At 39.2% G+C, this 20,734-nt stretch overlaps 2 protein-coding genes across 2 annotated transcripts in view; one reads left to right on the top strand and one right to left on the bottom strand.

The window, feature by feature from the left end:
• Positions 1 to 11,896, bottom strand: part of LOC129093171 (B-cell scaffold protein with ankyrin repeats-like) — a 31,259-nt gene extending 19,363 nt beyond the window's left edge. The window contains exons 1-7 of the mRNA XM_054601090.1: positions 11,884 to 11,896; positions 11,069 to 11,464; positions 9,678 to 9,796; positions 9,447 to 9,585; positions 9,197 to 9,339; positions 7,996 to 8,110; positions 7,223 to 7,419 (exon numbers count right to left, since the gene is read on the bottom strand). Of these exons, the coding sequence (XP_054457065.1) occupies positions 7,223 to 7,419; positions 7,996 to 8,110; positions 9,197 to 9,339; positions 9,447 to 9,585; positions 9,678 to 9,796; positions 11,069 to 11,464; positions 11,884 to 11,896 (1,122 nt within the window). The remainder of the gene's footprint in view (positions 1 to 7,222; positions 7,420 to 7,995; positions 8,111 to 9,196; positions 9,340 to 9,446; positions 9,586 to 9,677; positions 9,797 to 11,068; positions 11,465 to 11,883) is intronic.
• A 2,586-nt stretch (positions 11,897 to 14,482) lies between these two features.
• The window catches only part of LOC129093100 (protein phosphatase 3 catalytic subunit alpha), a 61,970-nt gene continuing 55,718 nt past the window's right edge, over positions 14,483 to 20,734 (top strand). Inside the window, exon 1 of the mRNA XM_054601011.1 lies at positions 14,483 to 14,776. Coding sequence (XP_054456986.1) covers positions 14,716 to 14,776 — 61 coding nt within the window. The 5' untranslated portion in view covers positions 14,483 to 14,715. The remainder of the gene's footprint in view (positions 14,777 to 20,734) is intronic.

Raw genomic sequence — 20,734 nt, 5'->3', positions numbered from 1 at the left:
GAGCAGTTTTCCTCTGACAGCAAAGCTGTTGCAGAGTCGGCCTATTTGCTAATGGCATGCTGAGGGACAGACGGGGCTATGATCAGGGTAATTATGAAATCAGACAATCTTCCCCTTTCAGTCCAAACATATCATTTAGTGAATAATTCAAGACCCTTGGCTTGATATTTAGACTGCATCTGTAATTAGATTGAGATACGGCTATCAATTATCTGCTGTATTTCAACTTCTGATAGAGATGTGAATAACCGAAGAGTTGCATCATTCATTTTGAAATGACTCAGTGAAAAGCTGCTTTCTTAGAGATTTTTTTTGACAGAGGAACCATTAAGGAAATCCAATTTAAAAATGCTATTTTACAATGTGCATACCACTTTTTGCACTAATCACAACAGTTTACACTGTATGTATTCTAAATCAAGTTAACTATAATCAGGGGTGCAAACTCATCAGGGATGAAAAAGGTGACAAGGATCCGAACCCCCTAGGGGGGTCCGGGGCATGCTCCCCGGGGAATATATATTTAAAATATATATATATATATATATATATATATATATATATTCATATGCTTCAATGTTATTCCAGTAAAACACAAATAAGCTGCGGCTATTCAGCTTGGATGGTTTTCAACTTTCACAACCCCTTTAACTTGTTAACTTCTTTCTTTTTTTTTTTTTACTTCTGTTTACATGGAATTTTACATGGATAACTCACAGAATCAACATTTGAAATATAAATAAATAAATGATAGCTAGTTATCTAGCTGATGTTATAGTCTCTGCGATTTAACTCATAAAATTATAATGGGAAAAGGTAGAAACCCTCAGGGTGCTGTCAATGTGCAAGCTGCCAATTTAATGGTGCTTTAAGCTACTCTATTGGGTTTATATATTTGTAAATCTGACTCTGAAAGAGTCAGTGCCTCACCAGCCACGAACCTCACCGCACGTCACTACATACACAGTGGGTTATTTGGCCCAAATATGTTCATGTGCAAAGTAAACAACAATCAATTGTTTATGTTGACAACAACTCATGTTCTACAGACACACCATATAATTCATATCAGCATGTTAACGTTATATGTAACTTATTAGCAGCTAAACTCCGGACCAAACTCCGCTGACGGCCGTGTCTTTTATGTAAATGTACATTTTTCGGCGTTTTCCGCTTAGATTTTTCAAAAGTTACCGAGAAATAGACACTGTACTATCCGATAACACCGTTATTGTAACCAGCAATAATGGTTGATGTGATTTGCGAGGCGTCTGTCAGCCAACTGTCTAACATTAGCACGTTGGCCTACGTTAGAGAGCCTAACGTTCTTGCAGCGTACCAACGTCACACGTTACCGTCAATGCTATCTTAAAAAGGCCGCTCGAAACCAACGGTTTTTGAAAATGCCTTCACCCGAAAGACATGTCTTGTAATACACCTGTCTATTACGTCACCTGTAATACACCTGTCTATTACGTCACCTGTAATACACCTGTCTGTCACCTGTAATACACCTGTACGTCACCTGTAATACACCTGTGTCTATTACGTCACCTGTAATACACCTGTCTATTACGTCACCTGTAATACACCTGTCTATTAAGTCACCTGTAATACACCTGTCTATAACGTCACCTGTAATACACCTGTCTATAACGTCACCTGTCACCTGTAATACACCTGTAATACACCTGTCTATAACGTCACCTGTAATACACCTGTCTATTACGTCACCTGTAATACACCTGTCTATTACGTCACCTGTAATACACCTGTCTATAACGTCACCTGTAATACACCTGTCTATTACGTCACCTGTAATACACCTGTCTATTACGTCACCTGTAATACACCTGTCTATTACGTCACCTGTAATACACCTGTCTATTACGGTAATCGACGTCAGTAATACACCTTCCATTTCGAACAGACCCGAAGACTCGGAAAAAAAAGATGACATGGGTTGGCCAAACAAACAAGCTTGAAAAAAATATTAGATTCATGACAGCTTGCGTTCGCAGATTACTTGGAGGACCCCCCCCCCAAAAAAAAATCTTTATTGCAGATCTACACGAATCACACAAATGACCTATTTTGGATCAAAAACGGCGAATTTTGCCGAAAGGTGACGAGTTTGCACCTATGAATAATAACAATGTAATAATGGGGACATATTGTGAAAAATTTACTTTTTCAGTGCTGGTGCACATACATTTGGGTATCTGGAGTGTCTACCAATCCACAAACTGTGAAACAAGACAACCCATTCAGCTTTTTGTGGACTGCCTTGATCAGAAACATGTGATTCTACAAGCCATTCAGATTTGGCTCCCCTTCATATGTCACATGCAGACTCATTAATATATCGCCCCTCCTCTCATTACTTCAAAACAGATTATGATAATGAAGACTATCATAATAGTTATATACAATATGAATATTTATGTGTATATACATACATGTATGTATGTATATATTCTGAATTCAATCACAATATCGGTCAGTAATATACATAAGAACATACAGTATGAGATACAGCTCACTTTGATCAAGATGTCCTCCATGTAACCCAAGCTCTGTGTGCAGTTTCCAAGCAACACAGCCACTCATGACTCAATTACAATATTACACAATTCGTACTACTGCAAATTACTGATTGGTTGCCATGAATGCATTACTGAACAGTGGACGTTCATATTAAGCCCAACAGGTAGAATGGATGGGTTAATGACCATCGCAGCTTGAACATTGAATTATAATAGTTTGATGCTGTGAGCACAATGTGGTATTTTCAGAGGTAATTTCTAGACAGGGAGAGGAATTTATTTACTAACCACGAATGCTGAATCATTTTACAGATGTCTGAAACTGCTGGAGCAATGGGCATTCCAGACAAATTCACTTTCACTGCCGCAATTCAAGCAGCAGTGCTTCAGACAAAACAGCAGGCATGATTTTGTTAGAGAGAGAGCAAATCTCAAGTGAATCCAGCGTAAGATAAGGAGCGTTAATCTGTTTTCAGCAGCTGAAATGGCCAATTCACAACTGGCTAGGCTCGGCTCTCAGTGGCAGCATGCTGGTTGTCTTTTGACATAGTGGTTTTCAGGATAAGAGTGTTGGGTTTATGGCAGATTGTAGAGTGTAACGCTTAACCAATCCCTTCAGTGACGTGCAGACAACATCTTATTTTTTGGCTTAGTAAATTAAGAAGTGGTCAGCTCAGCAGGCAAAGAAACACTTCAGACTAGGTTTACTTTTTAAAGTGTTATCTTTATGAATTTATTTGAAACCATGTATCATAGTAGGCTATTCTAACAAGACTACCGCCATTCTAGCAGCTCCTTGAGACCGCACTTAAACACAGTGATGCTTTAAGTAAAATGCTACTGTCAATATGCTCACAATGGTAATGCTAACCTGCTGGTGTTTAGCAGGTATGATGTTACCCAATTTTTATTTAGCATGCTAACATTGTCAACCTCATGGTTCCACTAAAAGAAAAGTCAGGGGATCACCATACTTAGTAGGATTCATCATCTAGGAACCATGAATGTCTGTATCATTTTTTGAGACAATCCATTGACTAGATTTTTTAAGTCTGGACATAAAAGGTAGACTGACATTGCCATTCACAAAGCAACTCTGCTAGCATAGCTAAAGACGGACTCAAAGTGGTTGCATAAATGTTTATTTTCTAGCAGCCTAGTTCTGCCATACACGTGCAACATATAGCTTGAGGGACGAAGACTGTTTCTTTTTTAGAAAGTAGCCAACTGTATAATTCAAATGATAAACAAATCTGCAAAGTTTGCCTGTAATAATGTGCAGTCACTGACCGAACTAACATAACATGCAAAATGGGGTTGTGGACTCAACAAATCCCTGGATTAGTGTGTGCAGTCACTTAATTTGAGTAGAAAAACACGGCTTGCAGAATGTAAATAGCTCTTTTGATGACCATACAGTTGCAAGCAAATTTGTGTTTATCAACCCTGCTCTGCGTGAGAGCAAACAGTGGAATCTTGGTAGGAGCGCAGAGTCCATCTTAATGCCAAGTGACCCAGTATTAAAATATTAAATAAGGACAATGTGTGTTTGTGTTAGTAATTACGATGAGCAGGCAGATTGCGGTCTGTGTACATAAACATCCTAGATAATAGCATTTTCTATATTTATATTCTAGTTATGCTCTCCCTGAATAATTCAGCCTTCCCCTCTGGGGCGGTTCACAGCTAATTAACAAAGAAGTGACGTGCCAGGGCAGACTCGTGGACCTGACGAGTGATTCAGCCTGTGCATGAAGCAGGGGACCGATCAGTCTTGGATTTATTGACAGAGTTCTGCTACACTGACGCCCAAATCACTGATGCATCGTGGCTTGATTAATTGGAGGTGGGGGAAACACTGCATACGAGTTAATGAAACTGCCGTGCAACAACAACAAAAAAGAGCGCGAACAAAACCCCATGCCACATACTTCCTCTCTTATACTTCCACGCCACACAAGCACAGTATGCATGTAGTTTTTGCTGTTAAGATGAATTTTAATTACCCTCCAAGGAGACCGCAAATGTCAGTTTCTTGTGCATGTCTTATCTGTCTATTATGTTACATCTATAGGCTTGTTGAAGTCCCTGTGGGGAGACCTCTGTTTGACTCTACCACTCCCCTGTCAGCTCAGCCGACTCACTGCAGACTCACAGCGAGCACTTTGACTCACTAGAGCGATCTGATCAAACCTCACACCATCTGCAGTCACTCTCAATTAGCAGCGTTGCTAGGGGGATAAATACATTTGCAACAGCTGTTGGAGTGTCTAAATTTCCCCCGAGGGGCGATGCTCTATACGTTGATTCAAGCCATCAGAGAAAGTTAAAAGTTGTCAGTATTATTAAGGGAAGACGGTAGCAGGGATTTGATTGAGATATTGATGTCTGTTACCATATGACAAGTAGCTGATTCAACTGCTGATACAAGCTTTTAGAGGAAATATTTTGTGCAATTTTTGAGTTACTTGAACTTGAAATATTTGGAGTGTTATTTCAAATCCAGTACCTTTTTTTCTATGACAGGTACATATAGTTACTAGTTACTTAGAGGATTACGATTGTGATTGCAAAACATAAGAATAGCTTATATATATATATATATATATATATATGTATGTATATATATGTATGTATGTATGTATGTATGTATGTATGTATGTATATATATGTATATGTATATATATATATATATATATATATATGTATATATATATATATATATATATATATATATATATATATATATATATATATATATATATATATATATATATATATATATATATATATATGTATATATATATATGTATATATATATATATATATATATGTATATATGTATATATATATATATATATATATATATATATATATATATATATATATATATATATATATATATATATATATATATATATATATATATATATATATATATATATATATATATATATATATATATATATATGTATATATATATATATATATATATACGTATATACGTATATTGCGTGCAACTAACGCGGTGCTTTAGATGAAACTACGCAACAGTAGTTGTCAAAAATAGCTCCACATTGACTTCCTAATTCATTTAAATGCTGCTTTCGTATTAGCAAACCAGTTAGCTTAGCTTTGCAAATAAATGGAAAAAAAGGGGGAAACAGCTGTCCTGTTTCAGTCCAAAGATATCAAAAATCTTTCCTGCAGCACTTATACAGCTCACTAATTAACATGTTTTTTCAAGAAATGTGTTTTACATGACTGTTATGTGCCCCACTATTTCCTGGGCGGGACCAGTGACTTCATGGAGTCAACCCTGATTGCCTGGCAACCTCACGATGATGACCAGACTCAAGGAAGTTACTGCACCTGCATGGTGAAGAAATAGTCTGGCACATAAGCTCCCATGACACCTCAACCTCAAGTCGTTTACATTTCAGGTTTTGTACAGATTAAACAAATGAGATGTAAAATGTTAAGTTTAATAGTGAGCATTAGAAGTGATGCTTGGTGGATTTTGTCTGTGTTTACCTTTGGACAGTTCCAGGCTAGCTGTTTAATCTCTTTTCAAATACATACAGGCAGGATCTGAGGAACTGTATAATTTCTTTTCAATTAAAGGGATCTCGCACAAGTGAAAATGTTAGTTTGCTTCTTGCACTGTGTGTAGTATTTGCAGACCAGAAATGATGTGTTGTCTTTTCAGCCTGCCTTCTTTGCTAACGTTACACCACTGGGCACATCATGTCTTTCTTTTAATGATAATGTCCTCACCGCCTAATGAAATTAGCATTGGAAAAAAAACATTATGTTCCTAGTGTCCTTCAGATTTATCTAATAAAGAGATGTGCATGCATGCAAAGGATCTATTAAATTTGGATTGCTGCTTTTATGTTACTCTCCACACAATGAAATGGGAGCTTGAAAAGGAATAGGCTCTTCATATTAACACGGGGAAATGGCAGCCATTACGCAAGAAAATCTCAACGTTAGTGGCCGCATTAATTGTCTGAATGTATGCAGACGACCTGCGCTCTGAGCCATTGTGCACGCATGAACAAACACAGCCTTTCGATTATCTGTGGGGGTGTTCCATTAGGAACCTCATAGGCCAAACATATTCAGGATGAGATGGAGAGGGGGGTTACCATAAACCCACTAAATGGGCCATGAGCTGGATGTAAAGACACCGGTTGGTCGCCCCTGACATACAAGTCTCTCTCCCTGCTTTCCACCTTTCTATCCTCTCCATTCTGTTTATTATTAATAACCACTCACTCATAGTCCTAATGCTGTATTTGTGTTAGTAAGAGTGTTCCTGAGCCCTGGCTTTCAGATCTCAAGAACCAAGGTGCTTGTGTTTTTATCCTCAGCTGTCAGCAGGTAACTAAAAGCTATGGAATCCCACTTAGGTGACATTACATCCAACCAGCACTAGATGATAAATAATGTCATCGGGTGGATTTAATTAGCTCACAAAGCACTGAACATGGGAAGCTGTCATTAGATATTGGCATTTTGAGAAATGTTTTCATTGTAAGTAGGGTCAATAAAACTAATTTAATATTTACTAGCATGCTGTAAGGATGCCTTACAACTGGCGCAAGGTGAAAATCATCTGGGGGAAAAAAATGAATAAAAGAGTTGCGAATAGTTAATATGGAAGTAGTTACCAGTGTTTCCTTCAATAAGACGTGAAGCTCTGTATGGCCGTGACTCTTGGCGATCTCAGTGGGCGTCTGTCCATGGCGATTGGCCGTGTACAGTGCTCGCTCAGCACCTGGACACTGCAGGAGTAGGCTGGAGAGACCCTTGAATCCATACTCGGCAGCAAAGTGGAGGAGTGATGGAGCGTCTGCATGGTGTAGCTCTGATGTGGATATGTGCCAGTTTTGATAAGGTTTGTAATTTTTATTATTAATAAAAAATAATTCAAAATTGACAGCACTTACAAGTCCAGTTAGGCCTAAAAAATAGCATTTGTACACATGGTATTCCCCTACAGCAAAGATATGCCCACTCACCACTTACATCCATAACTTGAAGCCCAATGTGTGTATTCTAACACAATTAGGAGTGTCGAAGGAAGACAGCTTGGAGGCACTTATTGACCTGTTTGTCATGGGGAACATTTCTCTGTACCCCTTTTTTTTTTTTTTTTTTTTTCTTTGTGAAAAAGTTTTCCACACAATTATGGACTGTTTACTACTGGGTTTTGGGGATATATCATGTATCACTGCAAACAAATATTTTACAGAATACAAAGAGCTTAACTAATTTGTGATAAACTATGCTGTCAGCAGATGGATTGAGATCTTTGTATCCCTGAACATCAAAATACAATTTAAATAAAGTTCTCCCTCGTTGTTGTTTTTTTCTTACTGATACTGAGCAGCAGATGTTATTTAATGTAAAGCTCTTTGTAAGCAATCCCACAGTGCTGTACCTCTTCCAGGTGTGTTTTCACACTGCAGTCCCTGAAATCCTCCACTGGGCATGCCCGCCAACAACATGGAGGACAACTTCTGGTCCAGTTTCTCCACCGAGGACTCCTGAAGAGCCTGAAATCCAAAGAGACAGACTGTTCACAAGCTGGACACATATTGAAACAATTTATTGAGGCAAGGCAAGTCAGCACACGCAAATTACTAACTAAAAGTCCGACAAAAGCAGCATTTAAAACAATGGATTTAATATTGAAAAACACGCTATAGAGGCACAATAAAGATGCCAAGTTGAACATTACCAAATGCATCAGAGGCCATTTGTGTCAAATTCTCTTGGCAAATTCTTCTTTTGGCACTGCCCAAGTTTGCCTCTTCAGCAAAAGAGACCTAATTGAATCAAGTGTTCATGGCAGTGAGAAGGCTGAAAACCTGCAGTCTCTTCATTTCCAGAGAGGAGACGGGAAACAGTGGTGCGCACACACACACATCAGCAGAAATATGCAGATTAAATTAATCTTCTGTTTTTCTGCGGCTTTCTAATGACTTGAAGTGGATCGATTATCAGCAGTGCTTTGGGGCTGCGATTGACTAAATTCCTATAACTGTGTTACATAACGATGAGTCACTAAGTAACATAACACATTCATAGAGCCTGGGAAGAGTCGCTTTTATTGACGGGGGAGAGAATAGAACAGCATTCACATGGGTTTCCAATGATTAATAGAGTTATTTGAATATATTTGCAAGTTGTGGAGGTTAAAAGTTTGAGGTATGCCCCCTGCTTGTACAAACAACTGAATAGTGTAGTATTCTGTTTACTTTCTTTTTACAGAAAGTAACATTTAATAAAAAATATTAATGTACATCTTTATTACAGCGTTGCCACTTTTTCTTTTTTTTGCCACGTTGCCAACTGCTGTTGGATGGTCTCCAGGTTATGATTTCATACACAGAAAAAAAATACAAACCCTACTACCATCAATTAAAGGGCTTCTCCTAATAGTATTGGACTGCCATAAAGAAGTAGTGGAACAGATAAACACACTGAAGAAGAGCTGATGCCCTGACTTCTTGTCCCTGGCATGGGTCAAGCTTGAACATTTTATTTTTCCTACATTTCCCATACAGCAACTCATAGCATGTATTTGTTAGCCTTCCTGGTAAATGCCCACATTTGAAACCATCCTTTAACAACTTTACCTGACACATGAAATCTAAAGGGTCTGTTGCCCTCGCGAGAAGGGAGGTTATTTCCTCCATGTTGCTGTAGTACTGCAGCTGTGCCTTGCCCAATGGCACCCCTTTGCTATACACGGTCACTCCTACATTTCCTGCTGGAAAATCTGTAATAAAAAGCATACAGATACTGCACACAGGCCGGACTTAACAGAATGACTTAATATTTAATAGTATTTTAATCACACTCATTGTTTCTTGTTATTTTGTTCACCTGGTGCATTGACACACAGGATCCGCTCATTCCAGCACGCAGGTTTCACTCTCAGCATCTGATTCTCACCAGTGAACTCAACCTCAGCGTCGCTGCCAGGCGACTCATTTTTCAACAGAATGAACACTTCCGTAGAGCTCTACCAAAGAGACAGAAAGGTGAACTGCAATGCAGTAAATGTAAAGGACACTTTATGAAAAAAATTAAAACTGCTCCTACTGACTGTCTCACCCTGCATGGAACTCTGGAGGGAACGACCACAATGCTGGATTTGACCCTTGAGTGCCATTGTTCCGGCTTTTGCTTTGATCCCGATAGTTGATGTGTAAAGAGGTTGACGGTTGACGCTGCTAACACACCAAAAAAAGATAGTAGTGTAACATGTACTGTACCAGTTGCCACTTTGGTCCAGTCTAAACTATTTGGGAAACTAAAAGATGCATTGCCATGAAATTTCTGTTAATTTAGCTTTTCATGCTGTGATCAGAGAAACTAATCATGAAGTGCCCTTTATTCACCAGTTTACACTTTAACTTGTCAAACACCCACATGTCTGTTGCATGTGCTAACAAACAAACATCATCATCCCATGAATAGGGGAAAGTACTTCTGGGTTAAAATATAACTGTTTGTGGGACCCTGGCCCATAGCGCTTCACAATATAAGTGCAATAAAGTGACGCAGAGTGCACTTGAATTTGCATGGCTCACAAAGAGTTTAGTCAGCGGTAGCCAAAGAGGAAAGACTGGCTATTTGCATCAGATGTTCGTCCTGCACTCACAACTGTCTGAATACAAGCCCCCTCGTTTGCTTTATGATTTTCTAAATCATAAAGTAGAAAAACAGGCAAGGAGGCTTGGGGTAATTGTATATAACACACAGTGTCACAAACAGATCTCTGTGGCTGGTGCCTAAAAAATATTGGATGTCAATCTTCAGCACACACAATTCACAGGAAGAAAAAAAAGTCAGTAAACAGGTTTCCGAGCTGCTGCTCAGCCATTCACACAAATAATGAGCATTCTTTTCCCCTCACATTTATGGCAGGGAAACAGCGAGGCTATGTGAATTTTTTCCTGAAGGAAGGGCATGTTGAAGAGGGTGATTGTGTTCTGGGTTTGCAGAATGGGATGTACGCTGTGACTAAATTGCAATCTGTTTTACTGTCACGCATTAATATATTTTTGCTCACTATTCTTTGATTCATATTATTCTAATGATCATTTTATTAAAGTTTCAGTGGGTAAAAAATGATGTTGGAAATGGCAGTGTTCGTATTGCAATACCACTTCTTAGATTCAAATATATTAAATATTAGCACAAGACTGAGGTTGGATTTCATACCTATTTGGTTTCTGAAATTAGGTCAGCGACCTCCAGGCATCTTTGATTTCATCCTAGGAGGTCCGCAGTAAATGCTACACATAATTCCATTTCACAATAAACTGTTTCTGCAGAGTTTGATATAGGTGGAATAATGTGAAAGAGAATACATTTTTCACTTGTATCTTCTTTTGTTGTAGTGCAGCCAATACCAAGTCAGAATCCAGACAAAACAGGTGGTCAATTATATTTCATGGTTCACAAAAAAATTTAAATAACAAACTTTTTGGTTTCCCTACCTTTTCCCACAATGTCAATCACAGTGGTAAGGTACTCATGAGCATCTTGTTCACTGGAGACCTGCAGGCACTCGTCACCGTTCAGGGGCACCAGCTCCAGCAGTGGGGTCAGACTCTCCACCCCACACAGCAGCACCACCACATGAGCTGCAGGACGCAACACTTGGGACAGGAAGAAGCGCCGCTTCGGGCACAGACCCTCCAGCATTCCCTTGGAAAGGATCAGGAGCTTGCAGGTATACTGGACCAGCCTGAGGAAGTCGTCCTGCGGACTGGACACTGTAGCGATGTCATAGCAGTAGATCCCGGCCTCTGAGATTGGACCAGTGAAGACTGAATGCAGATAGGTTGCCCATTGCTCTGCCTCCATCTCATAGATGATTAACAGCTGCCCAGCTACAAGAAAAAGTATTCTTTGGAAAAAAACCACAATATTCCCCCTACCTTATACACGCATTTAGGCTACATAATCTCCAAAGACTCCAAACGTTTGTGCATCTGTAATATCTTTGCTGCTACACTGAGTGTAGCTTTTTGAAATGTAAAGTACATGTTTGTAGAGCATGCAAAGAAATGGTTTAACTATAATCACAAATCATGCTGTTGATGTTGCTTTTTTACATTGTCATGTACAAAAACAACCAACACTTTTCAATATCTTTTTGAGATATAGTGTGCCAATATTAATCAAAATGTTGCTCAGAGCATTGCAAATAATCATGAATCAGCAACACTTGTATATTAAAACGATCATTTTCGTTACCCCAGTAAAAATGCAATGAATGAATAAATAATCAACACAAACGGCAGCTTACCTGTCTGGCTCATGGCTACAGGTCTGTCTGTCTGCAGGTCTTACTTCCCAGTGACATGGAAAACAGCACTGCTATTGTCAGGAGGAGCTTAGATAAGAGCGAATTTCCTCCTAAATTAACATTGACAAAGAGAAGAGATTTTTTTTAAATGAACATATAGCCTGTTCTCTGGTCTGGTGACAAGGGGTTTGCTCCATGTGATTTACTACAGCACTAGCTCCATGGCAGAAATTCTAAGTAATTACGTAATTTAATCAGTGGAATTAAATGTACGTCATCCATGTGATGGAAAAAAATCCCAAAACTGATTATGTGGTTTGGACATCAAAGGTCTTGTCATCCAAGTATGTTTTTGCTGTCAACATGTAACTGGTACTGACACTACCAAAACCGAAACACAAAAAGGAATGTGTTGTCATGAAAAGTTAAAGTTTAGATAATGTTTTATTGGCTGAAGTGAAATTAAGAAGTTTACTGTACAATTATATGTTTTTCAGTTTGAAATTGGATTTTTTTTGTCTCATTATATAATTTTATATATCGTCATGGAATAAAAACCACACAAACCAACAGTGGAAGAAGTCTAAATTGAAACTGAAATACAAAAAAAACAAAACACAAAATAAAGAAAACCAGAACTTTCTATTCTATGAAATGCCACTAAAAGGACAAAGCACGACTATTAGCAGAAAACAGCAAATAATAAGCCCAAAGGTTGCTGTCAAGGAGATAACAGGGAATCAGAAAGAGAAAAACCTGAGTCTCCGACCTGACCAGCGTTTAATTAAGTCTACAGAGCCACGGGTGCAAAGCAGAGCAATAGAGCCACGAGGCGTGTTAAAACTAATGATCTGGTGTGAATGTCTCCACTACAGGCAGAAATAAAAAGGCAGTGGGATGTTCTGACCTGCTATACACACACACACACACACACACACACACACACACACACACACACACACACACACACACACACACACACACACACACACACACACACACACACACACACACACACACACACACACAGAGTCCATCATTGAGAGAAATGTTAAACCCAGGGCTTCATTAACTGCCTCCACCTGCCAAACAACTGACTCATACCACACCAGTGTCTCACTAATAGCAGTTTGCCACCATTTATTCCCTTTGGGCAGCAGTGGTGTAGAAGAAAAGTGGTGCTGAGAAAATGAGCAGGTGAGTGCTGAGGGTCTCCTTCAGGTGCCGTGTAGCTGATGACTCACCAATGAAAGATCGTTCTGTTCCATGCAGATCCACACACTTCAACTCACTCACATGTTCTGTATGCCTACTAACCACAAAAACAAGATCTGAAGTGAGTTTAACTGAGCAGAAGATGTCCACTAGCAGACTATAAAGCCAGCTACTTTTCTATAGTAACATGTAGGCAAATAAAATGTCAGGTTAACCGTGACCTCGGAGAGCTATGTTATTATCACTGTAAACAAACAAGACTGGAGCTGCAACTCTTGTCCTGAGGGTGGCACTGGAGGAAAAGTATTCAAGCATCCAAAATAGAAAGATCAGCATTTCACTAAAACTATGAGGGGTTCATCATCAGGGAACTATGCATCCAGTGCAAATTTAATCAAAATGTATTTATTTATAACCTTATTTAATGTTCCAGATATCTTTTTTATCCTATTGTCGTTGAGTAAATATTAAAATTATGCAGATAAGAAGGCCCTGATCTACGGAAGCCCATTTCGCCCAGTAAAAGAAAAAAGATGAAATGTTAGTTGTGACGAAATAAAAAAAATGTTAGTTGTGACGAAATAAAAAATATAGACAACTTTAATTACTATCTCATCGTTTTGACAGTTTATTTCAAAACCTTTACTTACCAACTCATAATGTTTGACTTACCTTCTCATAATTTCCATTTAGTATCTAATCATTTTGACTTATAATATAATCATTTTGACTTACTATCTCAAAATTTGGATTTATAATATCTTTCTCTCTATCTTGATACATTGACCTATGTCTCATAATTTTAGCCTTACTATCTCGTAATTTTTTCCTGTATATCTTATTAACTTGACTCAGCAGTCAAGACTATTAACCTTCAAAGAACTGCAGTTGAAAATTAGCCAGTGGGTTAACACTGCACCTTTATGTTGATTAATCCATGTTATCTTTACAAATAGAGAAATTAAATAAAGACTCACCAGGCACATTTTTATCATTTGTTTATTTAAAAATTCTTCCATTTTTTGGAAATGTCTTTTTCAGGTGTAAATAGGCTTATGTGCTGAGAATGTATTTCTAGGGTCCAATTACTTTTCCAAAAGATAAATCCGTTGTTGTGCTAATATCTAATATATTGTGTAATATAATGGTGTTTTTTTATTTTTTATATCTCTTCATTCAAGTACTTATTGTGCACACCCTGCCACAAATGTATCATAACTTATTCATACCAGTTATTCATACCACACCAGATTGACACAGAAACAGTCCTTTAATAAAAAGTCAATGGACATGTAGAGTGACAGCCTGCCGCTCTCCGCCAATAGGAAGAGGCGCTGCGAGTTGGGGGCGGGCCCTGCGGGTTAGCACTTTAGACTGCGCACTGCGCTCAGTCAGACAACTTGATACAGAGTAACAGTAAATCAGACGGAGCAGCTCCTACAGCACCAGCGGTGAAACTGTAACCCTGTTGCAAGTATTTTTGGCCGCTGATAGGACCGAGTGAGATCACCGCGGTCTCTTTTCTCGGAGAGACTCCAGAGTTGTTCGGCGGGGAGCAACGCAGGGACCGTTTTCAGTCTCATTTCTGCTATATCTCAATATTATATCACACTGGAAATGTCCGAAAACAAGCCGAATGATGAACCGAAGTTATCTACGACGGACAGGGTGGTGAAATGTAAGTGTGTTTGTCTCGCATGCCTTGCTGAAACGAGAAGCTACCACGGCTCTGCCTCTGATCAGCAGTAGCAGACTGGAAGAATTCACGATCGCAGCAGCAAGCAGCAGCAAAATTGTTTGCTGCTATGGAGGAAGAAGGGTGTTAGCCGAGCTATGACAGCAGCAGTAAACTAGGAAGTGAGGGCAAGTCCAGTTTGTAGAACCAGAGCATGAATGTTTTGTTTTTTTTGTCTGTACGTGCACTGTTTTCATCAGCAACGACTACAGCCAGCAGTGTGCCAGATGCATGACCATCTGATTCATATACACAGTGCACAGCTTTTTTTTTTTTTTTTTTTTTTTTTTTACAGTATGCATGCAGGTATTGCACAACCAGTGCATTCTACCCACGGGCGATTTCCCCTCATTTTGCATGCATCACCAAGCATAGTTTTCAACCAAGGCTCTCTTTTTCTTTTTTCACCATTGCATAATACTACTTGATGTCGCCTATGTTTTGTAATCTCTCATCTGAGGGTGATGATCGTGTGCCTTTGGTGTTCATGCCATATGGGGAGGTGCTTCCCTGCCTTCTGTGCATTTTTACAGGTCTGACATTCCACCTTTGCAGTCTACCATAAGAATGCCATAAAGATCATTATCAAGTCGACCTAACCCTTGAAAACACAGTAGGAGCAATGCAGCCTGTCCAGTTTCATGTCAGTTGACATCTTATGTTGACTTAGAGGCAGCACTCCACCGAAGTTGCAGTTTAAAAGGCAATTTCTGTTTAAAAATGAGCACCTAATGTTGTTTTGAAGGGAAATTTCTCTTGTTGGAAGACAAATGCAAAGCCTTTCCCTCAAAACTAACATGGCAGAATGTGTTTGTTTTGTGCTGGCTGGTTGAGCTCCAGCACCAGTTGCAACCATTATCCTCTCCAGCTCCAGAACATCCCAAACAGGCATGTGCAGTGATCACAGTGTGCACAAGCACAGGCGGGACACGTTGAGTCATTTTTATTCAACCGCTTGAAATGATTGGATCATTGGTGAGCATTAAACGTTACCATTTTTGCTGAGAAAGGAAGAAATGCAATGCTATATTGTTCAAAACACCATGACTGGAGTCAGTGATTATATTAAAGACAAGCCTGAGCTCTGGCATCGCTGAGCTCTATCGCAAATATAGTCCCACTTGATTGCTTTCTGAGGCTTAGCTTGTGCCATTTGAAACAGGAAAAAAAAAAATAGTTTAACAAAATGATAACTGCAACAAGGTCTTTTCAGTACAGGGCTAACCCCGTTGTGTTTTGGACACATTTCGCTCAGAAAATGGGGGTTCAATGTTAAAAGAGAGAGTCGCTGCATGTCTTTGGTGCTTTTGTGATGAATATTTCAAGAGATCATCCCACTACAGTCTCCACCAAGTTGAAGGCTAATGAAAAATAGATACGACAAGTACGGGGTTTTGAAGAGATTTAACGTTATCAGTGGGATACTTCGCCAGTCGTGTTATACAGATCTGAAGCTACTTTTTGCTGCGGAGACGGCAACGTATTGCACGTCGAAACACTGTATTTTACGGTTCTATGCTTAGCAAAGGTCTGCTTTGGTCTTAATCAGGTTAAAATGCATTGATTCGTCTCAGGGAATCAGAGAGCCCAGTATCTTGGGCTCGCTCTTCAGTGGGATGAAAGTTATTTAACTCATTATCCATTCAAGTTTGGAGAAGTCAGTGTTTTGGTAATGCATCAGTATTATGACAACACCGACGCCGGCTGTGTACAAAGCACATCTCCAAAATAACTGCAGGCTATAGGTGTGAAGTAATTTGTTTTCAGCTGCCTAGTTTGCCCAGCTAAAGGTGCCAGTCCAACTTATCATAAGTGCTTTGCATCCACCTGTTTTCCAAATGCATTATCATAATGCTCCTGAAAGCCACTGCAGCATGCATGGCAATTACTCATAAGAGTTTGATCAGCTGAGGCAGGAGAAGTTGCATAATTTCCAACATGTTTTCATCCCAGACCGAATTAAAGTAAATTATATGAGCAATTTCCACCGTTACATTTAATGAGCTCCGTTACTTCTAAGTTTGTCAGTTGTTTGATATTGTTGTTGTATAGAATTTGTGTTTGTTGGTTGACCGTTCCAAGAATTACACTTTTCCAAAACCAAAGTTGACATACTTAAATCTTAGGGCTGGGCAATATAACAATATTATATCGATATTGTGATATGAGACTAGATGACAAGTGTTGTTTTTAAAGGCTGCATTACAGTAAAGATAATTTTCCCGACTGTTCTAGCTGCTATTATTTGCATTTACCCACTTAGTCATTATATCCACCTTCCTAATGATTATTTATCAATAATATCATTGTGTGAACATTTTGTGAAAGCGCCAATGGTCAACCGTACAATATGGGCGCAATATCACTATTAAAGTATACGGTCCAAAATATCAAGATATTAGATTTTCTCCTTGTTGCAGAGGCCTATCAAATTGCTTGTTTTGTATGACCTGCAACATTCCAAAACCCAAGGATGTTTAGTTTATTATCATGGAGTAGGTAAACTAAATATTCACATTAGAGAACATGATTCCAGTAATTCTTTTGGCACTTTTACTTTAAAAAAAAAAAACAATCAACATTTTTTCCAGCTGAAATTGACCATTATAATGCACCATTCATTGAACTTTTTAAATCAACGTCAGCATTTGCAGCTACTACAGTTTTTTTTATTTTTTTTTATGTATAATTATACCAATTAACTTGAAATTGAAACTTTGAATATGGAAACAAAATGTACTCTTCATTTGTGTACTGAATGAAAGTTTGTACCAGAGCTACCCTTGGTTAGATATCAAATAAATAAACTGTTTGTAATATGGTCGTCATCGTGCAATCATGACAACCACCATGGGTTGTAGCAAAACAAGCTCACTAATGGTGTTTTTCCGTCACCAGCTAAGAAGCAGGGCCTCCGAGCCCCCGATGGTGGGTCCTTCTCCATGACTGGGGATGGATAACATCTAACATTTGACTTTTGAGGAGAGGCCCCCATGCTCAGACATGCGTAGGTTGGAGAAACGGTGGTGGTGGTGACAGCGGCGCAATGCCAGCCACTGATCCCAGCTGGATAGCCGAGTCATTTATAGAACAGAACATTAAGTAATAACACATACTTGATCCTTGCCTCGCATGTGAACACCTGCATACGATTCTGCTTCGTTTTCATAATCGGGCATGCTTGCCATCATTGTGCAGTGTTTCTTTCTCAAAAGGTACAAACAAAGTGTAATACGGAGGTATTAATTTATCATTTGTCAGGATTTTCCCTCTGGGTGTCGCCATTCTCAGTAATATTTTCTCATTAGCATTCATAAACCTCGTCATTAGCTTTATTTGCATGGCAATAAGTTTACAATCTGAAAGTTAAGTGATTTATAATAACTGCTGCAGCTTTTTGTGATTTTTAATCCTGTCCCAGTCTGCTTTGTCTGTTATTTGTAAGGTTCAAATTTCAGTAGAAATGGCCTGCCATTTTGGTCGAGTCAGAAGTTCTTTGGCGTTTCCAATCATGGGCGAATCAAATTGTCAGTAACAACCCCCCTTTTTTTGCTTTTGTAGCATAAGTTATTGCAAGACCGTCACTTTTAATGGAGAGTGATTTAAGACGTTTGTTTGCTGCTCTGTGGGATGGAGACATCAAACTGCCTTCTACCTTTTTGCTTTCCAATTTCTCAAGAGTAGTTGCACTGTTATTTGACTGGCTGCCCAAAAATGTAAGTATTTATTGTGCGGATTCAAAGACACTGCAACGCAATATATTCATTTTATTAGACTGCTTTTCCTCTAATGGATTGAATTGATCTTCTCTGTGAGAGTTGCCTAAGAATTTGATTCATTCATGGTAGCTGCTCAGCATTTATTGACTCGACAAGATTGTGATAAATAAAAAGAGGCACTGATTGAGCCTCTTTTGTTGAGTGTGATTATGGCAAACATAGTTAGGGTAATTATTTTAGACACTATTTGTGATTACCGTCTGTCTTTTTTCTAGCAAAAAACGCCAAAAGCTTCTAAATTGTGCATTTCTTGTAGTATTTTAAAGATGTCTTTTCGGGTTTTAGAAAATTGTTATGGCCATTTTTGACATATAGACAAACAAATTAATTGATAATAAACATAATCATTGGTTTGAGCCCTTATATGTACCAATACTGATTATGAATATTATTATACTACCATAGCATGCAGCTCAATACAAAGCATTAAGCCCTCAACAGAGCACATACAGGTGAAAGCGTGAAAATAATCTTGCTGGCATCCGTTTTAAGCAGCTGAGTAGTTAATTACAGCCTGTGATTGGTCAGATTGGACAGCTGACCTATGAACAGTGAGTGCTTGATCTGCTGCCTGGAGCAGGAGCGTAAATAGCAAAAACTGTCAATATCATGGTTTTAATATTTATGGAAGGAAAAAATCATCATCCCAATTATTATAATTTGTGCAACATAGTTTGCTGATTGGTCAAACGTTCAGCTGCGGGCCTCAACAGATTTTCAGTGTTTTCTCTCCAGGCTTCAACCTCGTTATGAACAAAAGCCCTGCACAAATTAGAATGGACATGCCAGGCTGTTCTCTGGAAGTTTGAAACCCTTTTGAATAAGAAAGAGTTTAGTCCGAGTAAGTCAGTATCATAGTCTTTAGGGACGCCCCCTCCGTGCTTGCTGTCATGTCTCCTTGGCATGTGAATAAGCCTGGGTCCTGGTGGATGGGGGGGGGGGGGGCACCTCCTCCTCCTCCTCCTCCTCAGCATCTTTTGACAGCAGTCCACTCAAACAGCTCGACCTGGAAATGTCGTATACAGCAGAAACTGTGTGTGACAAGAAGATAACCAAACAAGCGACCAGAGCCTGTCATGTATCGGCTTGCCCAGGCCGCTGTAAAGTAAAAGATTATTTTGGCCGTTTTTTTTTGTTTTTCTTTTTAATAACCGTGTATTGCATCATGGTGTTTTAGTAGGGAAGACTTGAACTACCTCTGATGTGAACTGATGCTCCGATAGACAGTCTGTGGTTTTTCTGAACCTGAGTAAGTGCACCTTTACCGCTCATTAGATTAAAGAGGAATTAGGCTCTGTTGTGGATTTAGGGCACAGCAAAGCGGCGGATTTGGGCAGATTAAGCTCCATATAGGGGGATAAAGGCGGCTCTGCTCGGAGGTTGTAATCTGACTCCATGCATTAGAGCTGCTGCTCTTGCTAATTCATGTGAACAAATGGATGTTGGGTCTTGATAAAGCAATAGGGGAAGAAAAAACTGTTTACCTACCTTTGCATTTTTTAGATTGTTGCTAAGCCTGTGAGTACAGTTCGGGGATTTGCAAGCCTTTTGAACTCCCCCTGTACAGTTATAATAAGCATTTTTATAGCTTACATTACCACTCATCATATGAGCTACATTCTCCTCTTTAACCACCAAAGTACCATTTCGCAGAGGAGCAAAGAAACAAATATTCCACTCTTGATTGCTTGTACCCACATTGGCATCCGCGAGCCGTACATCATGATGTTGCGCTATCGTATTTGGTGAAAATCAGCCTCCATATAAACAAACACTCAGCATTTCCCATTTCACGGCTGGCCGACACCAGCACATGGTCCTTTTGTCAGCTACAGCGGCAAACAAAAGCGATTTGGAACGGGGACAGGAGTCGTGTGTCATTGGATCCCTCCCTGGAGCTGGTCACAGCACAGTCACGAATCAATCAATACAGTGTCTACAACACATGTAACTACATGTTGGGCACCCAGTACAGCGAGTGTGGGGAAGGATGGGCTCAATCAGGGAAATGGGAGCCACTGGGTTGCTGGGAAATATTAGAGGCCAGTGGATTAGTGAATCTGCTTCCTCACCTCATGTCCCGAGCAATTGGATTTTAAAGGGAGTAGAGTGACGACACTCA

Source organism: Anoplopoma fimbria, chromosome 7, assembly GCF_027596085.1.
Source record: "Anoplopoma fimbria isolate UVic2021 breed Golden Eagle Sablefish chromosome 7, Afim_UVic_2022, whole genome shotgun sequence".
NCBI classification, from domain to species: Eukaryota; Metazoa; Chordata; class Actinopteri; order Perciformes; family Anoplopomatidae; genus Anoplopoma; species Anoplopoma fimbria.
This window is presented reverse-complemented; position numbering and strand designations above follow the sequence as displayed.